The sequence below is a fragment of the Cardiocondyla obscurior genome, linkage group LG02, assembly GCF_019399895.1.
Source record: "Cardiocondyla obscurior isolate alpha-2009 linkage group LG02, Cobs3.1, whole genome shotgun sequence".
Taxonomy (NCBI): domain Eukaryota; kingdom Metazoa; phylum Arthropoda; class Insecta; order Hymenoptera; family Formicidae; genus Cardiocondyla; species Cardiocondyla obscurior.
In genome coordinates, this window is record NC_091865.1 from 2,920,411 (window position 1) to 2,941,820 (window position 21,410).

Sequence of the window (21,410 nt, forward strand, 5' to 3'; positions counted from 1 at the left end):
AGGAATTTTAATAAGCCTGCCATTGTGCCGCGCGGTCCTGGTTCCCACAGATGATTTCGACCTGGCTTAAGACCACTCGCGTTTTGGATGTAAACGGGAGTTTACGGCACAGCCCGCGGTACCACCCGCGGCTTTACGCGCGCACAGGAGTTAGTTAGATCATCGCGGAATTTTACGACGAGTCGGAAATTCCGCCCCGCGTACAGTTTACTTGGCGGCGGGTGGCGCACAAAGAGTAAGGGAATTAACACTCGGCCAGTTACATTCCATTATGTTACTCGCGAAATCGCCGTGATGGCTTATTAATAATCGAAATACCAATTAGTCAGTTAAAAATTTTCTACCTGGTGTTTCGCGTTCAGAAAGAGAGAGAGAGAAAAAATAGAAACCCAGAAGGAAATAATTATACGATAGTAAGCTGATAATGTGGAATTTTTATTTTAATAAATTAATTTCGATATGAAACTTCAAGTTCGTTGATCGTGCAATTTTATGTAAATTTTTCTTACCGCGATATCAAGTTGAATAAATCGTTGAGACAAATTTCGTGACGAATCGAGGTACAAATGACTTACAAATTTACGTGATATAAATATTAACAATATCGTACAATTACTCCATGCTCGATAACGAATTCGCAATTGCAATCAGGGTATTATCGCGTCGAATTAAGGTTTACGTATAAGGTTTTAACGTGCGATGTTTCAACATTTATGGGACCCCGGGTTCGGTGTACGAGACACCATTCGTGAGCACCGCGCGAATCGGCCGAACTTGAATCTCCTTTCCTGTTAATACGAAGCCACGTTAATGCCAGGCTGGACCCCGATGAGAGGCGGTATGCCATTCCGGAAATGCTGGAATGCTGTCTGTGGCGCCAGGATTGTACATCGGCATACGCCGAACCGCAAATCAATTTGCACGTACCCCGCCACTTCCCGCCCCACGTCCGGCAACGGGTCTCCTTTCGCAAGATCGAAATCGACGATTTCGAAACGGAACTGCCTGCCACGTCGCGCTTGTCATTACAATCGCGATAACCGGGGTCAATAGAACGACGGGCGGCACGTTACGAATGTCATAAGAAGGGCTTTTGTTCCTGGAATCGTTGCGGCGTATTCGGAAAGGGAATAGTGTCGATCTTGTTGGAACGTCAGTTAGCACCTAACGTTGATCTTCCGTGAAAATTATACTAAGTTGACTAAGTTCCGCGGCACGTGGTAAAAAAGAACCCGAGGAATCCATCTTTCTCTGCTCGCCGCTGTATTAAGCTGGATACTTCCGTCATTTACATAACTCGGGTATGAGATTTTACTTAATAATTTGCGCTAAGCAGAGCTCGCACCTTTCCCGTTTTCAACAAGAAAGTCAGAGATGGAAGTTAATTTTAAGACTCAAATAATAAATCGCGTTAATTCACTTTTTAAATAATATTTTAACCGAGAGATACTTTTACGTGCGTGTCCGAGAACGTACGAACATGACTTTAAACTTTCAATATTAAATATCAAATTTAATAGCGACATATATTAAAATGTAGGCAATCTCACAGCGACGTGCCGCAGTTAAAATATGTAGATTTATTTTTAATTATTTATATTCGCTCTCGCGCACATCCAATTACCGCGTTGCACGATTTGGCAAATACGACAGCAAACGGTGATACGGTGCGATACGTCGACTTTGTTTTTCGTTTCCTTCCCGACGATTTACGAAAACGAGATCGGAGCCGTAGGAGTCCGCGTTCAAGACGTGGCCCTTGCGGGTCTTTTGGAACTCGCGGCAGCTCAATCCGAAGAAGAGAGAGAGAAAGAGAGAAAAAAAAGAGAGGCTTTCACTGAAGTTCATCAATCTTTACGCGTCGGCGTTCGTACCAGCGGGGACAGTAGCGATCGGTAGGATCGCCAACGCAAAATGACGAATCGGGAGAATCTATTAAAATGGAAAATAAATACCGCGGTGCTAGCAAAAGTGAGGAGCAGGAGACTCGAACTATTAACCCGTGGCGCCGTGAAAGATCATAAAGTTCCCGTGTGGGAACGTGACGGACTCGTCCGCACGAGCGAGCTCGGACCCGGCCGATTTGCGGGCCCTTTGTCTCGCGTTATAATTGGCTCGCCGTTTCAGATGAGAGCTACTGCCGGCGTGTATCATATTAGCGGCAGTAATTACAAATCATTGGAACGAAGTGGAACCGACGGAGCCGAGCGGATCTCCGCGGGCAGAGGCGACGAAGGAAGAGAACGGATCGTATGCGCGTAGATATTTCGCTCTCTCCCTGGGAGATTTCGTTTTTCCCCCCCTCGCTTTGATTACCAAGACAATTTGAAGCGCGGTTTAAAGTAGCTTAAAGTATCTTAAAGCAGCTTGAACGTATGTATATATCTTATCACTGGCGGTGATAAATACGAAACGTTACATATAAAGAGGCGCTTTATATGGAGGGTGAATAAATACTTTCGCGAATGCATAATGAATTTAAGTACTCCGATCTCGGACGTATTAGTAATATCGGCAATTGAAAAGAAAAGTATTCCGCGGAGGGATTTAGCAAAGATTCAGCCGTAAAATGCAATTTACTGGATTATTATTCATAATATTAGCACGGCGTATAGAACTGCCGCGTGTAGACGCTATTTCTCGTGCGACGTGTTTAATAAAGACACTCTTTTCAGGCTTGCGGTACGCGAGCACGCAATGACAGCGGTAATGGCTCTACCCGCAATAAACCTCAGTGTTAAGATATGCACATTATTCAAGAAGGAAGAGATATTGCAGGCAGAGGAGGAAAAATGAATGATCGCGCCTGTTGGCCAGTTTCCGCGGCGAGAGAACGCCTGAAATTTGTTACGGCGATAGCCGAATATCGCCGCGGGCGGATCGCGCGAATATCCGCGAGAACGTATTTTAGCGGTTTAATCATTTAACGTTCATTAAACGGAGTAATGAAATTACAGACCGCACGGTCGAGCGCATTGCTCGAGACACTTAAAATATTCAAGCACGGCCAAGCAACGGCCTCACTTCTCGAAACAAAACTGCCTTGAGAGACTTCGTTCACAGTTTTCTACTCGTTTCGTTCTCTAATTCGCACGCGCTACAAATGGGCACCCGACGGATTGTAATAATAGAGGAATATTTATAATCGTTTAGTAGCGCTAGCTTCAATTAACACCCGTTGTAAGGAACTGATATCTTAGGCCACGCACAAATTCCTTACCGGTTCGGCGAGGCATAATTTGTCCCGCGTCATAAATTATCCGCGCGACACTCGGCCGTCTTGTAATACGCGCGTGTGTGGAGATCCTGCCTTATAAGGGCGGCCCGTATTTTTTTTTTTTATTTCCGCATCTTAAAACTTTATCGCTGCCCAATGGCGCCACCGTCTTGCCTCGCGATACGCGCCAACATTTTTGCCTTCTTAATCTTGATATTTATACGCGTACGCTCGGAGTTTCGAAAGCTGACATTCGATTGAAATTAAACGCGCGTTAAATTTGCGGCGCATAAAAAGATGCAAATTAGGTATTATAAGTCCGGATAATGTACTCGAATTGTCGAAAAGAATTTGAAAGGCGACCCCGGGGGTGTTAGGAATTGAAATGTCGTTCGGTAACCCGCGTGTGCACGCGAGGCTCCATAAAGTTTTGCGTGCGGCCGAAAGAGGGGAAAAAAAAGAAAAAAAAAACAAAAAAACAGCGATGATGTCACATATGTCTTCGCGCGTTCCGCCGAATCGGTCTTAGGGCCCAATTATTTCGCATGTTTTCGCGCGAAACCCACATGGGGCTCTTGCCGTTCGCCCGCGTCGAGAAACACGGCCTACGGTGTTATGTTTGCAAGACGATCGCGATGATAAAAACTCGCCGCGACGATCGTGCATTTCTTTCCACTTAGAGGACATCGCTCGCGACCGCGGTTGCTGTTACAATTCACTTACAGTCCGACTTCGAGTAGTGTATTATGTAATGTTCGCGCCGACGTGCACGCATACGGTACACGTACCCGACACCGAGGGATATAAACAAGGGGGCACGAGTTACAATGCAATTGAACGTGTTATCTCGTATCGCGATCTGTCAAGCGGTCCTGATGGGAATTGTTCAGTGAACATTTCGACCGGGGCTGCGGCGGCGAACGGTTTCGCCGATATTGATGGAACGGAACGATTTGTTTCTCAATGACCGTGACAAATGCGCTCTATTTGCGCCGATGAATTTTCACGCTCGCTGGTGGAAAAATGGGAAATTGATTTAACGATTCGCGTCAAGCTCGCGGCGACGTGTCATTTTTCCAATCGGCAATCGTATTTATGTGACGGTAACGTACTGACGGTGGTATTAATAGGCTACGGCCGGCGTGGTACGTCGGGCCGTATGCGCCGAAGCCCGCGAGATCTCGTCTCAGATCGACGTGTCCCGTACGCGCCAATTCGACCGTTCTACCTGCGCGACGCCGTCTTCCCACGCGCGTGCACGTTGCGGACGCGAGTCTCTCGCTCGGTCGTTCTAGTATTATTTTATAGCTCGAGTCTACGGAGAGAAACGTGGAGAGCGGTTCGAATGCGCGATCTTCAAACAATTTCAATCCGCCGTAACGTCGTCGGAATAATTTCTTACTGCTCGCGCCGATGATAAGTACACGTCGCGACTCAAGCCGCGCCGAGAAATACCTCGGTTCTTAAAACGCAGCTTTTCCCATAAGAGAAAGCACCGCGCTTTCGAGAGTACGCGTTATAAATTCCGTCGCGGATCTTATCGCGATCGCGACGGCGGGACAATTAAAATTTTAATCGACTTTAAACGGCACGGTTTCGGATTCGCGCGCCGTTAAAGCGACTTTAGGAGCTATTTTCTGATCTTTTCCAAGCTAGCAAACGTCGTAGGATTAATGTGGGAATTCGCCCTTCGGGATGGGAGCTATGCCGGCGCTAATTTACCGTTGTGTTTGAACGTACTATTAGACACGTGCGTGAAGTATTCGGAATTCACGTACGAGCCCGCGCCTCGGCGACACACGTGAAACGTGTGCACGGTCACTTGAACCTCGAACCCTGAACCCCACTACGTCGTATACGCCTGAGCGTAATCTATACCGTGCTCGTTAAGTACGTCATTACCTGTTATTCGCGCGCGCGTGAAGTGGAGGTTTCTCCGTATTGTGAATTATTATCGGAATGCCGTCGTCGGTAAACCCGTACTCACGCGCAATTCTCGTACCGGCACACGTAACAGTTCACGATTCGCGGGAACAGACTGCGTAACGCCTTATTCCGATTCGTAAATACAGCGATATTTTTATTACGTCATACGAATGCTATATCGATGGAACGATTTATTTTACAAAGGCTAGAAAAGAAAAACCCAAGCGCGCGCTGTTTTTCTTCGGGAGATCTTAATTCGCGTGCGTTGTTACATTCGGGGATATTAATTTAATTAATTTTTTTAGGATGTTATACAATTTAATAATCTACGATTAAAGACGTGTTGTCGGTTTACTTACATTTATATGTTCCGGTTAGGTTAAGTTATTTTCCGTCTGTCTGTCCGTTCGTCCGTCCATCCTTCCTTCCTTCCTTCCTTCCTTCCTTCCTTCTTTCCTTCAGTGGCAGTATCCTGGATTATCCTGACGTCTCGCAGTACTTCAAATCTCTCTACTCGGCACTATAATCCACTGCTCTGCTTTTTTTATAATCACTGTCACCGATAACACACACTCGAAAGACGAACGAACGACCGAAAGGATGACGGTGGATTATCGCGGCGATTTTTTACGGATTAAAATTAAGAAGCGCGATAATCCGTTGTTTAAATTTGCACTCTCGATGTTCGTAGCGTTGCTTCCACCGCGCCGAGTCTTCCCTCGAGTCGTCCTCGGCACAAGAATAGACCACGATGTAAAGCCAAGTGTCACTCGTCCGATTCTTCCGATTAATTTTCGTCGCCGGGATGAACGATGCCGTGAATTTGCACCAAGCGGCGAATGAGACGAGCCGCGATACGACGAACACTGCGATCCAGATTAAATGTTCCACGCACACTTTGTCTTTCCGAAGTTCCTTCAAAAGTCACTGGTACGAAACTGGATGAGAATCCGCGGGCCGCGACGAAGAAGACAGGCGAGGTTCGGATCTCTCTCTCTAACCGTGACGATTACCGGAACCTGCCGAAGAAAATTTTAATGGGAGCCGGATATCGAAAATGCCCGATTAATACGTGACGCAATTCACGCCGGACGCTCCGTTGCGCGCTGGCGCTACGTAACCTCGTCGTTCCGGAGCACTTTTTCGAAGCATGAAACGGAGCACAGAACGACGAGTGGAATGACAGAGAAGTACAGAAAATGATTGTCCGCTCCCGAGTCGACGACGTCGACGCTTACTCGGATGCGAGAACTTCCTATTCGCGGTCGAAAATACGCGTAATTGCGGAGCGATTAGCGACGCGTCCTCACGCCCGAGCCTCCGCAATTAGACTGAAATTGCCGTTAGCGAATTCGGTCCTTAGAGAGAAAGAGACAACCGCGTAAATAGAGTGAGACAGTCGATAGAGTCGACTAGCCGTTGTCCTTCTCGCACGGAGTTCTCGCAACGCCGAGTTGAGATACTTATATATTTTTTAGCACTCTCGGCGAGCTGCGTCTTCCCTCAAAGCAGAAAAACCAAGCATTTCTTTGCAATTCTTAAATCAATCGTTACTTTCGAGCTCCTGAATCGATGTTGTAAAGTTCCTGTTCGAGCAAGCGTCAAAAATAATTTTTTTTTTCCTTAATATATAAATTCTATTTCTTTTTTTTTACGGACAACTATCAAAGCTAATAAAAACGGAGATAAATTCTATTTAAAAGTAACAATTCCCTTTTCTTCTTCTACGCGCTTTCGAAAGACTTTCAAGCAGAATTCGGAGAAGATTAAGAGGCCGCGAAAATAATCGATTTTCGATTCAAGGTAGCCGAAGAAGAGATCGCGTAAGTGGCTCGACATAATTATACCGTATCCCCCTGACCTCCAGAACTTAGCCCGAAATATTCCGTCGCAATAGCGGTAGGACGGAGAGCTCACCTACAAGATTTCGTGTGCGAACACACATCGCGTACACCGTTACACACCTACGCGTCTACTTTCCGCCGAAAACCGACGCTCCGTCTCCGATTAAAGCGCCGGCCAGATTCGTGCTGCTCTGTCCCCGTTCGTTATTAGTGCGGATCCTAAAAATCGAGCTCGCGGATTCCAGGGACATGGATTTATCATTTACATCAGGTGCATTTACGGCGTACGACCCTCGCCTTCTTCGTTGACACTCACCGTCGTCTATCCCGAAAACGCGCGATAACTATTGACCCGGACCCTCGCAGGCAATTCTTTGCCGTATTACGCATGCCGATTTTACGATCGGCACGCAGCGTTGTTTCAATATTATTCCAGGGCTTCGTCATTTTTTTTAATGTAAGAGCGCGCTGCCTCTTTACGGCCGGTGCCTCGCGCATCGTCTTCGCCCTGTTCGTTTCGCTGCGTCGCAGCATCACACTTGACACGCGAGGCCGTTGTAAAGAGATGCGAAAACTCCGGCCTGCCGCTTTTACGACGGCCGCATCACGTTGCCTCGTTTAATGATCTTTACAAAACTTGATCGCTGGATAAGGTGGAAATGTTATTAAGACGTTCCCGTGGTCGCCACCGTTGTGCTGATAGAAGATCCTTGCCGGGTCGCAAGCTGTAAGGATATAACACGTTTATGTCACTTTAAATAAAGTTAGCGATAAAGTAATCTTTGTTTCATTTGAAATACGATGGTAAGTACATGCAATGAAGCATATCACGTAGTTAATATTGTAGTAATGATAATCGAGAATTAAAAGAAATATTTAGTAATCAAATTACGAATTGAAAAGTGCAAACAGTTTTTATTTAATGAATTAATTTCTTTTAAGCGCGCGAATACGTCTCGCTGTTTTATATTTAAATTATCCTTCTCTGAATTCGCAATATAGCGCAAAGTGTACATTAATTATTAATGGTAATGAATTATTCTGCAGGATAATTATGTGTATTAACATTTGTAGTAAGTAAATGCATAGCTAAATAATCTTTTGTCTCTTTAAATTCTTTGAATCATCACTTCAATCGAGTTGTTTTTTGTTCCCACTGAGTAAAAGATTACAAAAGAATTAATAGATAACCATTTTAAGATTGTATGAATATAATTAAAAAGTGCACATGTTTTAATTACAAATACAAGCATCTGACATCTAGCATTATGATGTTTAACTACTTGTAGAGGTTGAAAGCCTTCGAAATTTTTATCTACAAATAATCTCTGAAATATCAATGAATAATAAGGTAAAATAGAGGATGTCTGTGTTGCCGACTTACTTGTAACTGATATTGATATTGTAATAAAAATGACACATCTTATTTAAAACATTGAATTAATCTTGCAACTTTTATTAACATTAAAAAAATGTTAAAATGTATAATTAACATTTTTTTTTAATCCTTTTTACAAGGTTCTACCGATAATTTATCTAAAGTCGATGAAGCTTAACAATAAGCATCAATATAATAGCAATAATTTATGTTCTTTAATTATAAAGATATTCATGTAAATTAGAAAGTGTTAAAGAAGTATATAGAAAATATTATATTCTACAAAAGAAATTAATTTTTCTTTTAAATCTTTAAAATCGATAATTTTAGTAACATGCGTTACATACATTTTATTAATTATGCAACGCGTGTTACACAATTTGACAAATTTATTAGAATGATATATGTTATAATTAAAAAAATATACATATAACAAGTTTATGATAAAAAAAATGTATGCCAGGTGTGGGGTTCGAACCCACGCTCCCAGACGGGAACCAGAACTTAAGTCTGGCGCCTTAGACCGCTCGGCCAACCTAGCTTTCTGTCGGAGAGTATTTTCAAATTGCTTTTATACTGATGTTTGACATTTATTGAACGTTATATCAAGTTATTTATACCACATTATTTCTAATTCCTCTACAAAGGATAATTGTATAATTAAAACCCACATGTTTCATTACACATTTTTAAACTATATTACATTACATTTTTTTATCTCAAATGTATAATACATTATTAAAATTCTATACTCCACAGAAAATAATAAAATAAGATTTATTCATGAATATTATTCATTAATTTTTTAAATATACCTTTTAATAGTTTCTTGAATTAATTTTTGCAAAATTAAATATTTAAATCGTTTTTGTAGACCTTATTTTCACAAGTACATAATGCATTTCGGATCGTTTGTGATGAGATTCACTATTCCGACAAGATCATGGAAATTCGATACCATTGAAGAAAGATTACCGGTAATAAGCAGATGGTATTATTCTTTCACATCGCTGAAAGTACAATAGGGCTTGCGTAGTCGTAGGATCCAGAAAGCAAACAGAATACGAATAGAACGGAGGAGCGACTCTACGCACAAGCAGATCTTATCGCGACGAACTGTCAAGGGTGGATCACGGGATTGCTCTTATCCCAGCCTGCCCGAATGTTCATCCCCTTTGACACGCAACTCGAGCTCAGCCTCGATAACATATTAATGGTAATGGCAGGAACTAAAAAAGACTAAAGTAGAGAAATATAAAATAATTGAACTGAGCTAAAAGAAAAAGACCTCAGTCATTTTATGCGAATAAGTACGTCACGACAATATTTAATTTTTATTTCTTGAATCTCTACTTGTGTCAGCAACATACTTACATGCAGACTAAGAAGGTACTCATGTGATGTGTAGTACAAGAACTGCAAGGCATGTAGGCACAAGCCTTTTTAACAATTTTAATATTCTTAGTATTAATATAATCTTCCAAATAATAAATTTTTCAATAATCTTTTTAACATTTCAATGATATTAAATTACTTTCTCTCTTTCTTTTTTTTATTTTTGATAAATAATTCACCAGAGAAATTAGCGCGTTATTGTAACAGCGTGTCAGCCGTGGGCAAGTGAAAATCGATACCCCTCTATGGGAAGCCAAAGAAACCAGTATTTGAAGAAAAACGATTTTGTATTGTACCCACGTTGTAACGTTTGCAATGCAGCACGCGCCACCCTTGCCACGTGCCAGCCAATCTAAATCTAATAACGCAAACAGCCTTACAATACGTGCATCATACACGCCAGGCGTTTGGCGGTAGGATGTAATGGGACACCATGTGAACTAATCGCTCTGGAGTGGCCCTTCAGATCCTGTTTCGCTATTTGTTAATCCCAGCCTGTTTCCTCGCTCTTTCTCTCGGGACAAATAGGTTCCCAGCTGAGTTCGCATATCAACGAATTATGCAAAACCATGTCCATTCACTCGTTATCAGATTTAATCTTAGGATAAGTCGAATAATTCCTGAAGTATGATGTACATCGAAAACAAAAAGAAAAGTTTTAATAATTATTTATAATAATCATCAGAAAACGTTAACGAAGAGTGAAATACTTACGCTGGTAACGCAGAGATGTTCCTACAATTAAAAGTCATGTAGGTAAAGAATGTGTAACCCACGAACTTTTCTATCATCAAGATTTTTAATTTTCAAAAAGTAAGTTTAATTTATTTCAATATACACCGACGAGTGTTTATACGCGCGAATGTGCGTATCGTGTCTTCGCGTGCGTACAAGAACAACGCGTCTCGTAAAAGATGACGTGACGTGATTGAACCAAGGTACAATCAATATACATATATATATTTTATATATAATCAACATCACAAGATCACAGAGCGCTCGGCTCCGGGACGAAGAATGCACTTCCTAGAAGAAAGGTACATACCAAGTCTCTCGATATGCAAAAAGGAACTCTTCATAATAATAACTTTTAACGGTATTTGTGTGTTTGACAAACGATACGATCTACGCTCGTAAAACTGCTGCAAAAGTTCTGGACTAACTGGGAATTTCAATCCGGTATATACTTCGTATACTTTCGTGTGTTGTATGAGATTTGTTTCGGGCCGGCTTATCAAACGATCCAAATCAACTATATAAGTTTTATACAGTTCGCGTTCGATCCAACTTTTTAACGTTTTTGGCCTGATTTCACTGCCAGATACTGGTCATTTATCTAGATTACGCTTTAAAGCGAGGAATGGAACGGATTGCAACAAATTCAATTTTTCGTCCACGAAGTGAACACGGGGACGTAAACTCGTGCATTCCTTATACGCTTGAGATTACGTTAAAAAATTGGATGGCGCCGACGCAATTATACGGATGCTCTACGTACACTCTACATTATATTTACACCTATGTATAATAATCTTCGCTCTAGAGCGATCAATGTTTCGTTGGATTTTCGGAAATAGTTTTCTTTTTGTACATCGCAACAATATTTACAGATATTTTACAAATTACGTTACACGTTACGCTAACTAGGCGATATTGGTTAATCATAAATTGTAGGGGTAGGAAGTTAAAATTTCGAAGTCGAAAATGCTCTCTAAAACTATGGTATCTGTTATTCATTAATAAGCGATATGTCCGTCGAGTGGTGTCAATTTCTTTCGATCTTCATCAGCCTCTGTACTTTGAATGATATAAAATATTTGATACCATTTTATATTTCTCGTACCGTTCGTACGATTGGCTCGCGATTCGTCAAGTTTTTATTTCGTCTGAAATGCAGACTTGAAGTACTCTGTGATGAATATTGCTTTAACAATATCAATACAAATGTAGCAAGCGTTTGATTATTATATTAATAAATAACAAAATATTTTTCGTCGTAATTACTTTCGAAATAATGTATACATTGATAGATCATAATTAATCCAATTACACAGGAGATTAAAAAGATGTGGTATAACCTGAAAATGTTACATGTTATATTAATCATATTTTCTATCAACAGAAAATGTCAAAAATTGATCGAAAATATTATATTTATACAAGAATTTAACTGACTATAAATTAGTGACACTGTCATAAAATTAAAAAAAGAAAAGGGTTTTTGAATATATTATTTTAATAATTATTCGAGCCATTTTTTTTAACCGAGCTGTTAGATTTATAGAAAAACACCTTCTCGTTGTTCGATATGTATCGTTTCTTAACTAATGCGATCATTGGTGACCGTTGCAAGATAGTTGCCTTAAATTTTTGCATTGATTTGCCTGATTCCTTATGAAATTATCGATTTTAACTCCGACAAAAATGATGATGTCGCACGCAGCTCTTTTTCCTCTTCACCGCAAAACGGATAGAGATCTGAAAGCAAGCCACGAGTCTGTGGATTTCACGAAGGTAGTGTACGTACGCCAATGCGATAATTATCTGATATTGTTTATGTGGTTATCTGAACAATTATTCAGATGCGATTGCATATACTAATTCGCTGGATCGTATAATATCTCCGCGAAGGCCACGGTTCACGTCATTCTCGTCGGAGTTTACATCTCGTAGCACTATTTGCCGTTTGACGAAAGCAGCGGACTGGCAGCGGCTGAATATCCTTGATTGCAGGTGGGCAACATAAACGGGTTCATGTTAAATGGTGATCCAACCACCTCTCCTAGTCCTGCAACATGCCCACTATCAGTTATACGTTAGTATGCGATATTGCTTAAACGCTATGAGATAATTAATAAATGAGAAATAAATAAAAAATATATCGCAATTTTATATTAATAGTTCATTTAAAAAAAAAATAATTCCATAAAAAAATTAAAAAAAACATTATTATTCTTATTTTAGATAGAATTATTGCATATAAATTATCCAATAAACAAAACTGATTTAATTCTATTTAATTAAAGCTTAAATTAATTTTTAAACTAAAAATACGTAGTTGGTGGTAAGGATTCGTGAACTTTTTGATAACCCGTGCGAATAGATGCAGTAGTATAATGGACAGCATAAGTTAAAGTTTCGCGAACGTGAAATTGAGAGAACAATGTGTACAGAAAAGGATCAAACATTTTCTGATTGCTGTGTGATATACACGTACACGTATCATGCTACATATCGACAAAATTAACTTTCTATATAACACATTCCTTAAATTTACAAAAAAAAAGCACTGTTACCGTAATATTTGTAATATTTTAAATTAATTACAGAAATTTTTGTGGTATAAAAGTATACAAAAAAAATATTACAATTTAATTCGAAGATTGGCAATTAAATTTGATAATTAAATTAAAATTACTCTCGCGTTATAAATAAGTGTACGTACATTTTCAAATGTCATCTCTCATAACTCTTTAATCGCAGTGCATAGGGTGATGGTGATGGTGATGATGGTGGTGTTGGTGGTGATGGTGGACGGTTAACGGTTACTGGGCGGCTGTGGCGAGGTGGTGCTGTGTGGGCCAGTGCGGTGGGACTGAGGTGGTCGGTGGTCGTACTACGGGGGCGAATGCACTCCCGTCCCCGGATGTATAGAATATGCCATATTGTTCGTGCGCTAAAACGAAAATTCCACATAAGGGAAAATCATAAGTGCCGTGCATTGAAAGGTAACTTTCAGTAGAAGAAAGGCATGCGTGTTGGATACGTGAACGTATATGAGTGTTTGGTTTCTTTGTTTAGAGTAGTAAAAAAAAAAAAGACTTTTTCTTTTAATAAAACTTTAAAGTCATAAAGCATACGGCATTTATGAATGTTGATTTTAACATATAAATTAATTTTATTTATAATACTCTGTTCGTCGTGCCGCAAAATGATGTATCCTGTCGTTGTTTGGAACGATTTTACAAATACACGAATTTGTAAAAGTTTTTGAATGTAAAAAATTACATTTCGTTCCGGTAGAACTGGAATTTTGCAACGCAGACATGGGATCGTCCGCAGGAGTCGAGAGAGAAAGAATCGAAGACTTACGCGAGGTGTAGAGGGTCGGGCTGCCGGTGTACGGATTGGCGACAGAATAACTTCCGTTAGTGCTATGACTGTGTGGTGTGCTGGCTGAACTACCGCAATAACCACCGCCGGTTACGACACCACGTGGACTTGCGCTGCTGCTCTGTCTATAGGCGTCGGCGCTACCGCCAACATTGGTTCCGACACTACCACCGCTTCCGCCACCGCCGCCGCCTCCTCCGTCAGCAGCAGCTCCTGTCGTCACGGAACTACCGTCTAGAAATAGAAACCTGCCCGTCAGACGAACTCGTCAGTATTTCAAGTCGTGAGTGGTTGCCTAATAAATTTAACTCAGGGACATCTGCGTCTTGATCGGTACAAGTCTCTATGGAAAAGAGATTGCGAGGCATTTTACTTTTTAAATTATTTACGATAAATGTATAATATCTACAAAGACAGAGTGTAAGAGAGTATTGTTAATGAAGCTAATGTACACGCACCGTCTGTCCATTTGGCCGCGCTGCCATTTTCCTGCACCGTTACTGCAAGTTGTCCCGTGTACGAATTAAAGGCTGTTGCCGAACTTGACGTAGGAGGTGCGGGTGCGTGGACCGAACCCGGGCTTCTGGGTGCTCCTGCGATCCCCATGTTTCCGCCTTTGGGCATACTGTAAATGGCTTCCGCTAGATCCGCCGCCCTCTTTAATACTATCTCCTTCGGAAGCTTTTCGGGGTCACCGGGGTGCCGGGGAACGAGTTTCTGTAACCTTTGGAAGCCGTAGTCGATCGTGGGCTCGTTTACCGCTGCAAAAGTCAGAAAAGATTCAGTTTTTCTTACTACGTGATCGATCGGTTACAATCTTTATTATAATAATTTCTCGATTGCCATTATTCTCGTAGATCTGTCGATATTTATTCATACTTACAAACATAGACGAATCTACCGGGCGCTCCTTTACAGAACTGTTTGCTTTTGTAATGTAACGTGACGTCAACCACGCCGGGTATTTGTCGCGCCGGTGCCTGCACTTTAATTGCGTGCGGTGTGATAAACTGTAATAAAATAAGCAAACATTATTGTGCTCACCGCGATTTTATCATCGTTAGAGATTAACAGTAATGCTGTAAATTACCGACCTCGCTCCAGACTAACATCGATCCGAAAACTACTTGCAATCCGTCGAAGAAATTTTCGCCGATGATTATGACGGTGGATCCACCCGACGTCCAGCCCTCGTTAGGTGATATCGCCTTTATGCATGGCGTTTGGAGAGGTAGCGGCGGATATAAACCTGAATAAACAACGTAAAAAATATTATTTCTTACATTCGGCTTCGTTGATTAGAATAAATTTATATTTGCGTTAAATGCACGGGGTGGAAAATTTTCTGTTAGCTTGAGGAAGTAACCTTACGGAATCTTAAACCATTAAAAAGTTAATCCTTCCACAGCGAAGAAGTTAAAAGTAACGAGGTGGAAGTTGTAAGTTGAAAATTACACGAAAGCGGGGAGTACCTCGACAATCGCCCGCGAGTGACGAGAGGGAAGAAATAGGATATGGAAAATTATCTGAATATTCTGTTTATTCGGCCGAGACCAAGTGTTGTGCGGCAGATATATTTCCCGGCGTGCAAGTTTTCGAGGTCGTGGGACTTGTACAAGTGGGAAAAAAGGCGGAAAATGAAAGAGAAACTATGAAGAAGAACGGCAGAAAGAGAATGAGACGACGAGGGAAAGAGGAAGAGGGTGTGCGTGCAGGAGAAAGAGGGTTGGAAGGCTCGGAGAAGGGTTGTAACAAGAAGGAAGGGGGAGGGGGCGATCGGGCCGCCGGTGTCTCTGCTTGGAATTTATAACCCAATGATATCATTTTGTACCCCGGCGAAGCCAAGCCACCCCCGGCACCGACCCTGGGCGAAGCGGAGCCACGGCAGAGTGGCTGACATCATGGTATATTGCTCTCAGTGATGCTCAAACACTTTCCACTTCGAGTGCTTATGCGCCGCCATATCGATAAATCTCAGCGGCTTGAAAGATCGCGGCGTTGTTTGTTACAAAATGTATTTAAAGAATATTCTTGATAACGCCAAGACAAAAGATTATTTCGTTGCTAGCGTATCTTCATGAATCGTCTTAAAGTTAATAACAAATCTAATTGCTTTGATAAATATAGTCGAGATATTTTAAATAGAAATTTTATAATACAATTTTCGTAATGCAATGTTCTGTGTATGGCATAATTAAACAGATTGCGTTAGACACAATTTTATTTATCGGAAAAAAATTAAGTCAACAAGTGACGTCCACAGCGGAAGCGTTAAAGAGTTGCAAGTGGTCCCTACGCAAATGGGGATTCTTCAATGGGACATCGGTATTTATTGCGTTCAATGTACGAGAAAGTCGTTAAAGAGAGCCGGCCGTGTTGGCAACCATCCTGGTAGAGAATTGTCGAGCGGCGCGGAGCGGGCCGCCGCGAGGGTGGTTGAGAGAAAAGGGAGAGGTGGAGGGTTGGAAAGAGGGATTCAGTAGAGGAGGCCAAGGAACAAGCGTACCAACCCGGAATAAATAAAATCCTCCGCACCACTGAATGGTAAGGGGTGTTATTCCCAACCCTCGCGGCCCCTTCTTTTGCCACCGAACTATCGTCGAAGTCGAAGAGCCGTATTCCGACACGTTCGGCCCGATTCTCTTTGATCACTGCGAGATCGCGCGATAACTTCGTTCGCCGTGGTAAAGACTCGAGAAATTTACTAGAAAAACCGGCTTTTTATTCCGGCGTAAGCAAGTATCATTACAACAAAGTTGCGCAGCCATGTCTCTAATGTTCGGCGGAATAGTGAGCCGATCGATACAGTTACATTGAATTTCGATGATAAAACTTTGAATTGCGTAACGAGATTTTATAATACGTTGCGTAAAACAAATAAAAAGCATTTATAAAATTGATAATTGTTTTCTCGTATAAAAAATAAAATTAAAGAGCGTAACGAGTGATAACGAAAGAGGCACAAAGTGAGTATAAAATAAACCAGCGGTAACGCTTTGTCAAATCAAAAGCGCGTTGTAAAACAGCATATTGAACAAGATAGATCGTAAGCAACCGTTTCAAATTTCATGGACAATCAAGATTTGATTTGTACAGCAACCGAGAGAATTCGTTCACAATGACAGCAAAATCCACGAGATACCGGCGTACTTCCCCTTTCTCTCGCGTTTCCTGTCTCATTGGTATGCTCGTTTCGGCGTTTCGGTGGATAGCTCGCGGGGGGATTTGGAAAGAGTGGATGTGTTGGTACCTTCATTGGCGTCGCAGAGGCACCAGGAGGGCGGCGCGAGATAGCTTAAACTTAGCATTCACAAACCAACGCACCGCGGCAACCACGGGGAGGCGGTGAGCGCGAAAACGACAGAGGAGGAAACTGAATGAGAGAAGCAGAGATCGAGATGAGAGAAGCGGGCCAATTCCGCTCTCTTTCTTTCCGTGTCTTTGCGCGCCGCGGCAGCCAACCAGGTAAAAAGAAGAAATTGACGCGGCGGCGGGTAGAGAGACGAGAGAAACCTTGGAATCCGCGGCGAGGAGAAAGGGGGATAGGCACTCGAGCGAAATTCGAGCGAGCCGAGTGAAGGGAAATAAGACCGAGGAACAAGGAGCGCGGAACGGAGCCGTGGATCCTTCGTTTTCCCGCATCCCATTGATTTACATCTTGTCTTGGCATAGGTAGGAAGAAAAGACGGAGGAAGAAGCTCCTGCGCGAGAGGGGAGAACCGTCGAGGGGGGTGGCCATGCGATATCAGCCGTTTGTATGCGCGGCCGACGCCAAACTTTGCTGAATTGCCCTATGACTCCATATATCCCATTCTACCGGTGCGCCCTCCTGCAACCCTCTTACGATTCCGCCCCCGCTACGGCTCGCCGAGTCGTTATGCCGATCTCGAAGAAAACTGACCCTCATCCCTCGCCGGAAGAAGGGGTGCCCCGCGCAAGAGGAAACAACACGCCGCGGGCATTCGAATGGCGATGTCTTAAACGCGAACCGTTCGGCAACTCGGCTTTGATCGACAAGCGCTGAAAAGCTTACGCGCGTGAGTCATATCATCCGTGAAAAATCGATCCGCTGAATAAATAAGGGCGTTTAATGTGCGCACCGGGCTTTTTAATTATCACCCGTTAATTAATTATCATATTTTCTGCGAGTGCTTTGTTACCACGGCGAAGGCTGGCTGCAACGCTGCCGGGGAATATAGCAGTTAATTGCAAAATTAAATAACGAAAAATCGTACGGCGGGCCAATTGGTGTTTACGAGGAAATCGAATTATCGTGTAAATGTTCGTGCAGTCCCGGCGTTTAAATATGCAGGCGATATCGATGCCCTGTTTTCGTATAAATTATCCCTTCAACGATGCTAATTAATTGATAGTATTTATGAATCGTACTTACTATTATACTCGCCTGGATCACTGGGGTCTAAACGTTTCGCTCTGCGTCCGTGCTTGCTGTTGTTGTGGACGAACATGTTGTCCGAAACCGCAAGTAATGGTCCTTCCACTCCCACTTGCGTCGATATGACCACCTGTTAGGCAAAATCGAAATTTACTAATGTAAAAAAAAAATTCTTTTTTCTTTCTTTTAATTATTCGTTTAGATCGAACTAATAGAGCACAAGAAAAAAAGTGCAACGCGGCGCGATCGACGACTCTGGCGCATAAATAATATTGTATTTCTCTCATGCGTCATATACTCAGCTAAGTTCATCATATCTTTCGTGAACGAGCATGCACAACTCGATTTGCCGCACGGGATACTACGGCATGCAATTCGCAACTTGCACGTACGATGTATGACGTCGATATAATCGCGCAAGTACAGAAGCGTAGTCATATCAGGATACACGATTATCCTCTCCTCATAATTAGCATTAAATGTCGTAAACTATTCGCGAGATCTTTAATAAGCGGAATTAAATTACCCGATTGAAAGTTAATACGCCATTCGTTCGGGATGCGCGACGCGTTGAGAAAAGATTTTCGCGGCGAAGCGGAAGGAACGTTTATAAAATCGAGAGAGAGGCTGGAAAACGCCCGAAAGTTTTGTCCTTTGCAACTTCGCAACTTTCTCGCGTGGTGATATTACTCGGCGAGTAACACCACCGCCAACTTGGAGTAAAGCGACGATAACCTACGCTCTGCCGCCTTACGGCGGAAGAGATTTTCGTGAAGGCTGCACTAAAATTTTAATTCGCAACTTTCGGCAGTAAGCAATTCAGAAACAAATTCGAAAGTACGATGAGTATTCTAATTTCAGTTTGTCATGCCGGCGAACAAAAAGGAGGAAAAGTTAAAGGGTCGAATAATAGAAAAAAAAAAGACGAGTCACGCGAAACAAAGAACCATTTACCTTTTTTTGCCAGTTATTTATCGATTGGTTTTATTTTTTTTTTTTTCTTTTTGCTAGGGTAACGTTTCCAAAAAGAAGCAGTAATAATTTTGTTAAAAATGAAAGACGGAATGTAAAAGTAAATGGAAAAGTGCTCGGTAAAAATTTCGGCTTAGTGTCGTTATTTACACAGAGACATTATTCTTATTCATTTTCGTACGCGGAAATTAATTACTTTTTAGTTGGACACGTAAAAGACTAGTAGCAAAGATCTATTAAATATTTAAATATTTTACGCAAAGAACAATTCTCTCTGTGACGATAGACGACGCACAATGTTGCGGCGAAATTTCAGTGTTCTCGTCTCCGTCTGTCCGCCCCTATAATTTCGCGAATCGTGACTTGAATGACAGAAGTGTCTCGCGTAGTGTGCATTTCAGCATTGCGACACGACCTAGACGTCTTTGAATCAAGTGGGCGGAAAGCCGGAAGCGATTAGCTGTGTCTCAAGCAGAGCTGTAAATCGCTATGTGAATCAGATAAATTATGTCACGAGAATGAGATTACTTTTTTCATATTTAAAACCAAACTCATTAATTTTGAGTGATGCAGACATATCCGTCGTTTCGATACTTTGAGCGTTTTAAAAGTTTGATAAAAATTAATGGAATTTTTTTCATTAAACGCGAATCGTGCATTTATATTTAAGATAAATAGTGAAATGAACAACTTACCTGGAAGCGTCTCATATCGCGTGGATTGCCGGCGTTCTTGAGGCAGTTTTGGTTACACTTGAGAAAGAACTTGAGGAAGAATCTGAAAGCACAGAGGGAACCAGAGTTAAACGGTTGACAAGGTGCTTAACGCTCTTCAACGCCGGGAACTTAATTAGAACGCGAACTTGGCCGGAAAGCAAGGCTGAATATTGTATAAGCCAATCGCGAGCCTCGTTCCACTCTCTTCTATTATTCAGCATTTCTCTAGATTAAACTCCCGACTACGTGCTTCTCGACCTTTAGGCCCGCGCGGTATTGTATACACCACGAAATATATGGTTACTTCATTGTCCTGTCACAACGTCAAAGGACAGTTTCCGCAATACATTTTTACGATGAAAAGATGTCATTTTAAAAACAACTTTTTTAAGTTCTACAATTATTTCTGTAAATATATATGTAAGAAAAAATTTACGAAAATGCCGCCGGCTCGAGTTTCATGAATTATGCAAAATGCCGAGGATATTGAATTTCCGAAATTTTTTTGAGACGCATCTCGCTTATTGTGTCTACGCAGATGTAAGGGGTTGACTGAGGCATGAGAAGAGTTTAGAGATCAGGTAGTTGAATGCCATACCAAAAAGACTCGAGAAAGCGAAGGAAACACGTAGGAAACGCGTAGGAAACAATCAGGAGGGCCGAGACGACGCCGACGCCGGCGAGGAGGGGTGGTTTTCTACATAGCTGGTAGGCTTTTATCCCATGGGACGCCATTGTCATTCTCTCCGAAGTGTACGTCCACGATACTGAGGACTTCATTGAAAAATCAAACGCATACTTTCGAATAACCCTTTTTTGTCTGCACTTTTACGTTTGTCTCTGACGCAGAGATTGCCAAAATTGCGGAAAAACGCACGATTTACATTTTTTGAATTTCAGTAAACGAACCAGCACACTGGTTGACGCGTAAGATTTCAAGTAGTACACAGTTTATACAACTTTCAATTCAGATATTTTTTTTATTTTCCGCAACGATCGGCCAAAAGTGTCTAATCCATTTGGTAAAAATAAAGCTCGAAAGTGAAAGGTAAAAACACGGTAACGTATTCATTGCGGAGGCATGGAAAAGAACGTCGGTTGAGCGAAGCGAATGATGAAGGGCGAGACGTTATGTGAGGGTGACGATATTTGGCTATATGTAGAAAGAAAAGGGGAGGAAAAAAAAAAATATATATATATATATATCGACCTCGAGTTACACGCATTTTCATATCCGGTCGTGGAACGTTAGATAGCCGGGTTTCCGAAGAAGTTCAGTCTAATGTCGCGCGCGTTCCTGAGCGCTCGCGCGAATTTAATTTCGTTTACTCTTAGAGAACGTTAAGATGTTATCGCGATGCTGGATGGGTATTCAAAGCATTGTACTTCGGCTTATCGCGGCCGTGGATCTTGCTCTAAACACGATATCTTCGTCGCGCCTGAGGCGTCGCTC

At 42.0% G+C, this 21,410-nt stretch overlaps 1 protein-coding gene and 1 non-coding gene across 8 annotated transcripts in view; both read right to left on the reverse strand.

Annotated features, from left to right (window-relative positions):
- Positions 1-8,822: 8,822 nt before the first annotated feature.
- On the reverse strand, positions 8,823-8,906 carry Trnal-uaa (transfer RNA leucine (anticodon UAA)). The gene has a single exon. It is a non-coding gene; the product is annotated as a tRNA-Leu (tRNA).
- A 1,634-nt stretch (positions 8,907-10,540) lies between these two features.
- Kn (EBF transcription factor knot) overlaps positions 10,541-21,410 on the reverse strand; it is a 115,598-nt gene continuing 104,728 nt past the window's right edge. For 4 of the 7 annotated variants that reach the window (XR_011547718.1, XR_011547717.1, XR_011547714.1 and 1 more), the window contains 8 exons: positions 19,937-20,018; positions 18,267-18,399; positions 14,968-15,122; positions 14,757-14,883; positions 14,332-14,634; positions 13,853-14,107; positions 13,206-13,436; positions 10,541-12,548 (listed from right to left, as the gene is read on the reverse strand). Coding sequence is in view for 2 of the 7 variants with exons in the window: in XM_070674795.1 (XP_070530896.1) it covers positions 12,436-12,548; positions 13,853-14,107; positions 14,332-14,634; positions 14,757-14,883; positions 14,968-15,122; positions 18,267-18,399; positions 19,937-20,018 (1,168 nt within the window). In the remaining 5 variants the exon portion in view is untranslated. Of the gene's footprint in view, positions 12,563-13,205; positions 13,437-13,852; positions 14,108-14,331; positions 14,635-14,756; positions 14,884-14,967; positions 15,123-18,266; positions 18,400-19,936; positions 20,019-21,410 lie in introns of all 7 variants that reach the window. The other 3 variants (XR_011547716.1, XM_070674795.1, XM_070674796.1) reach the window with 3 other exon arrangements.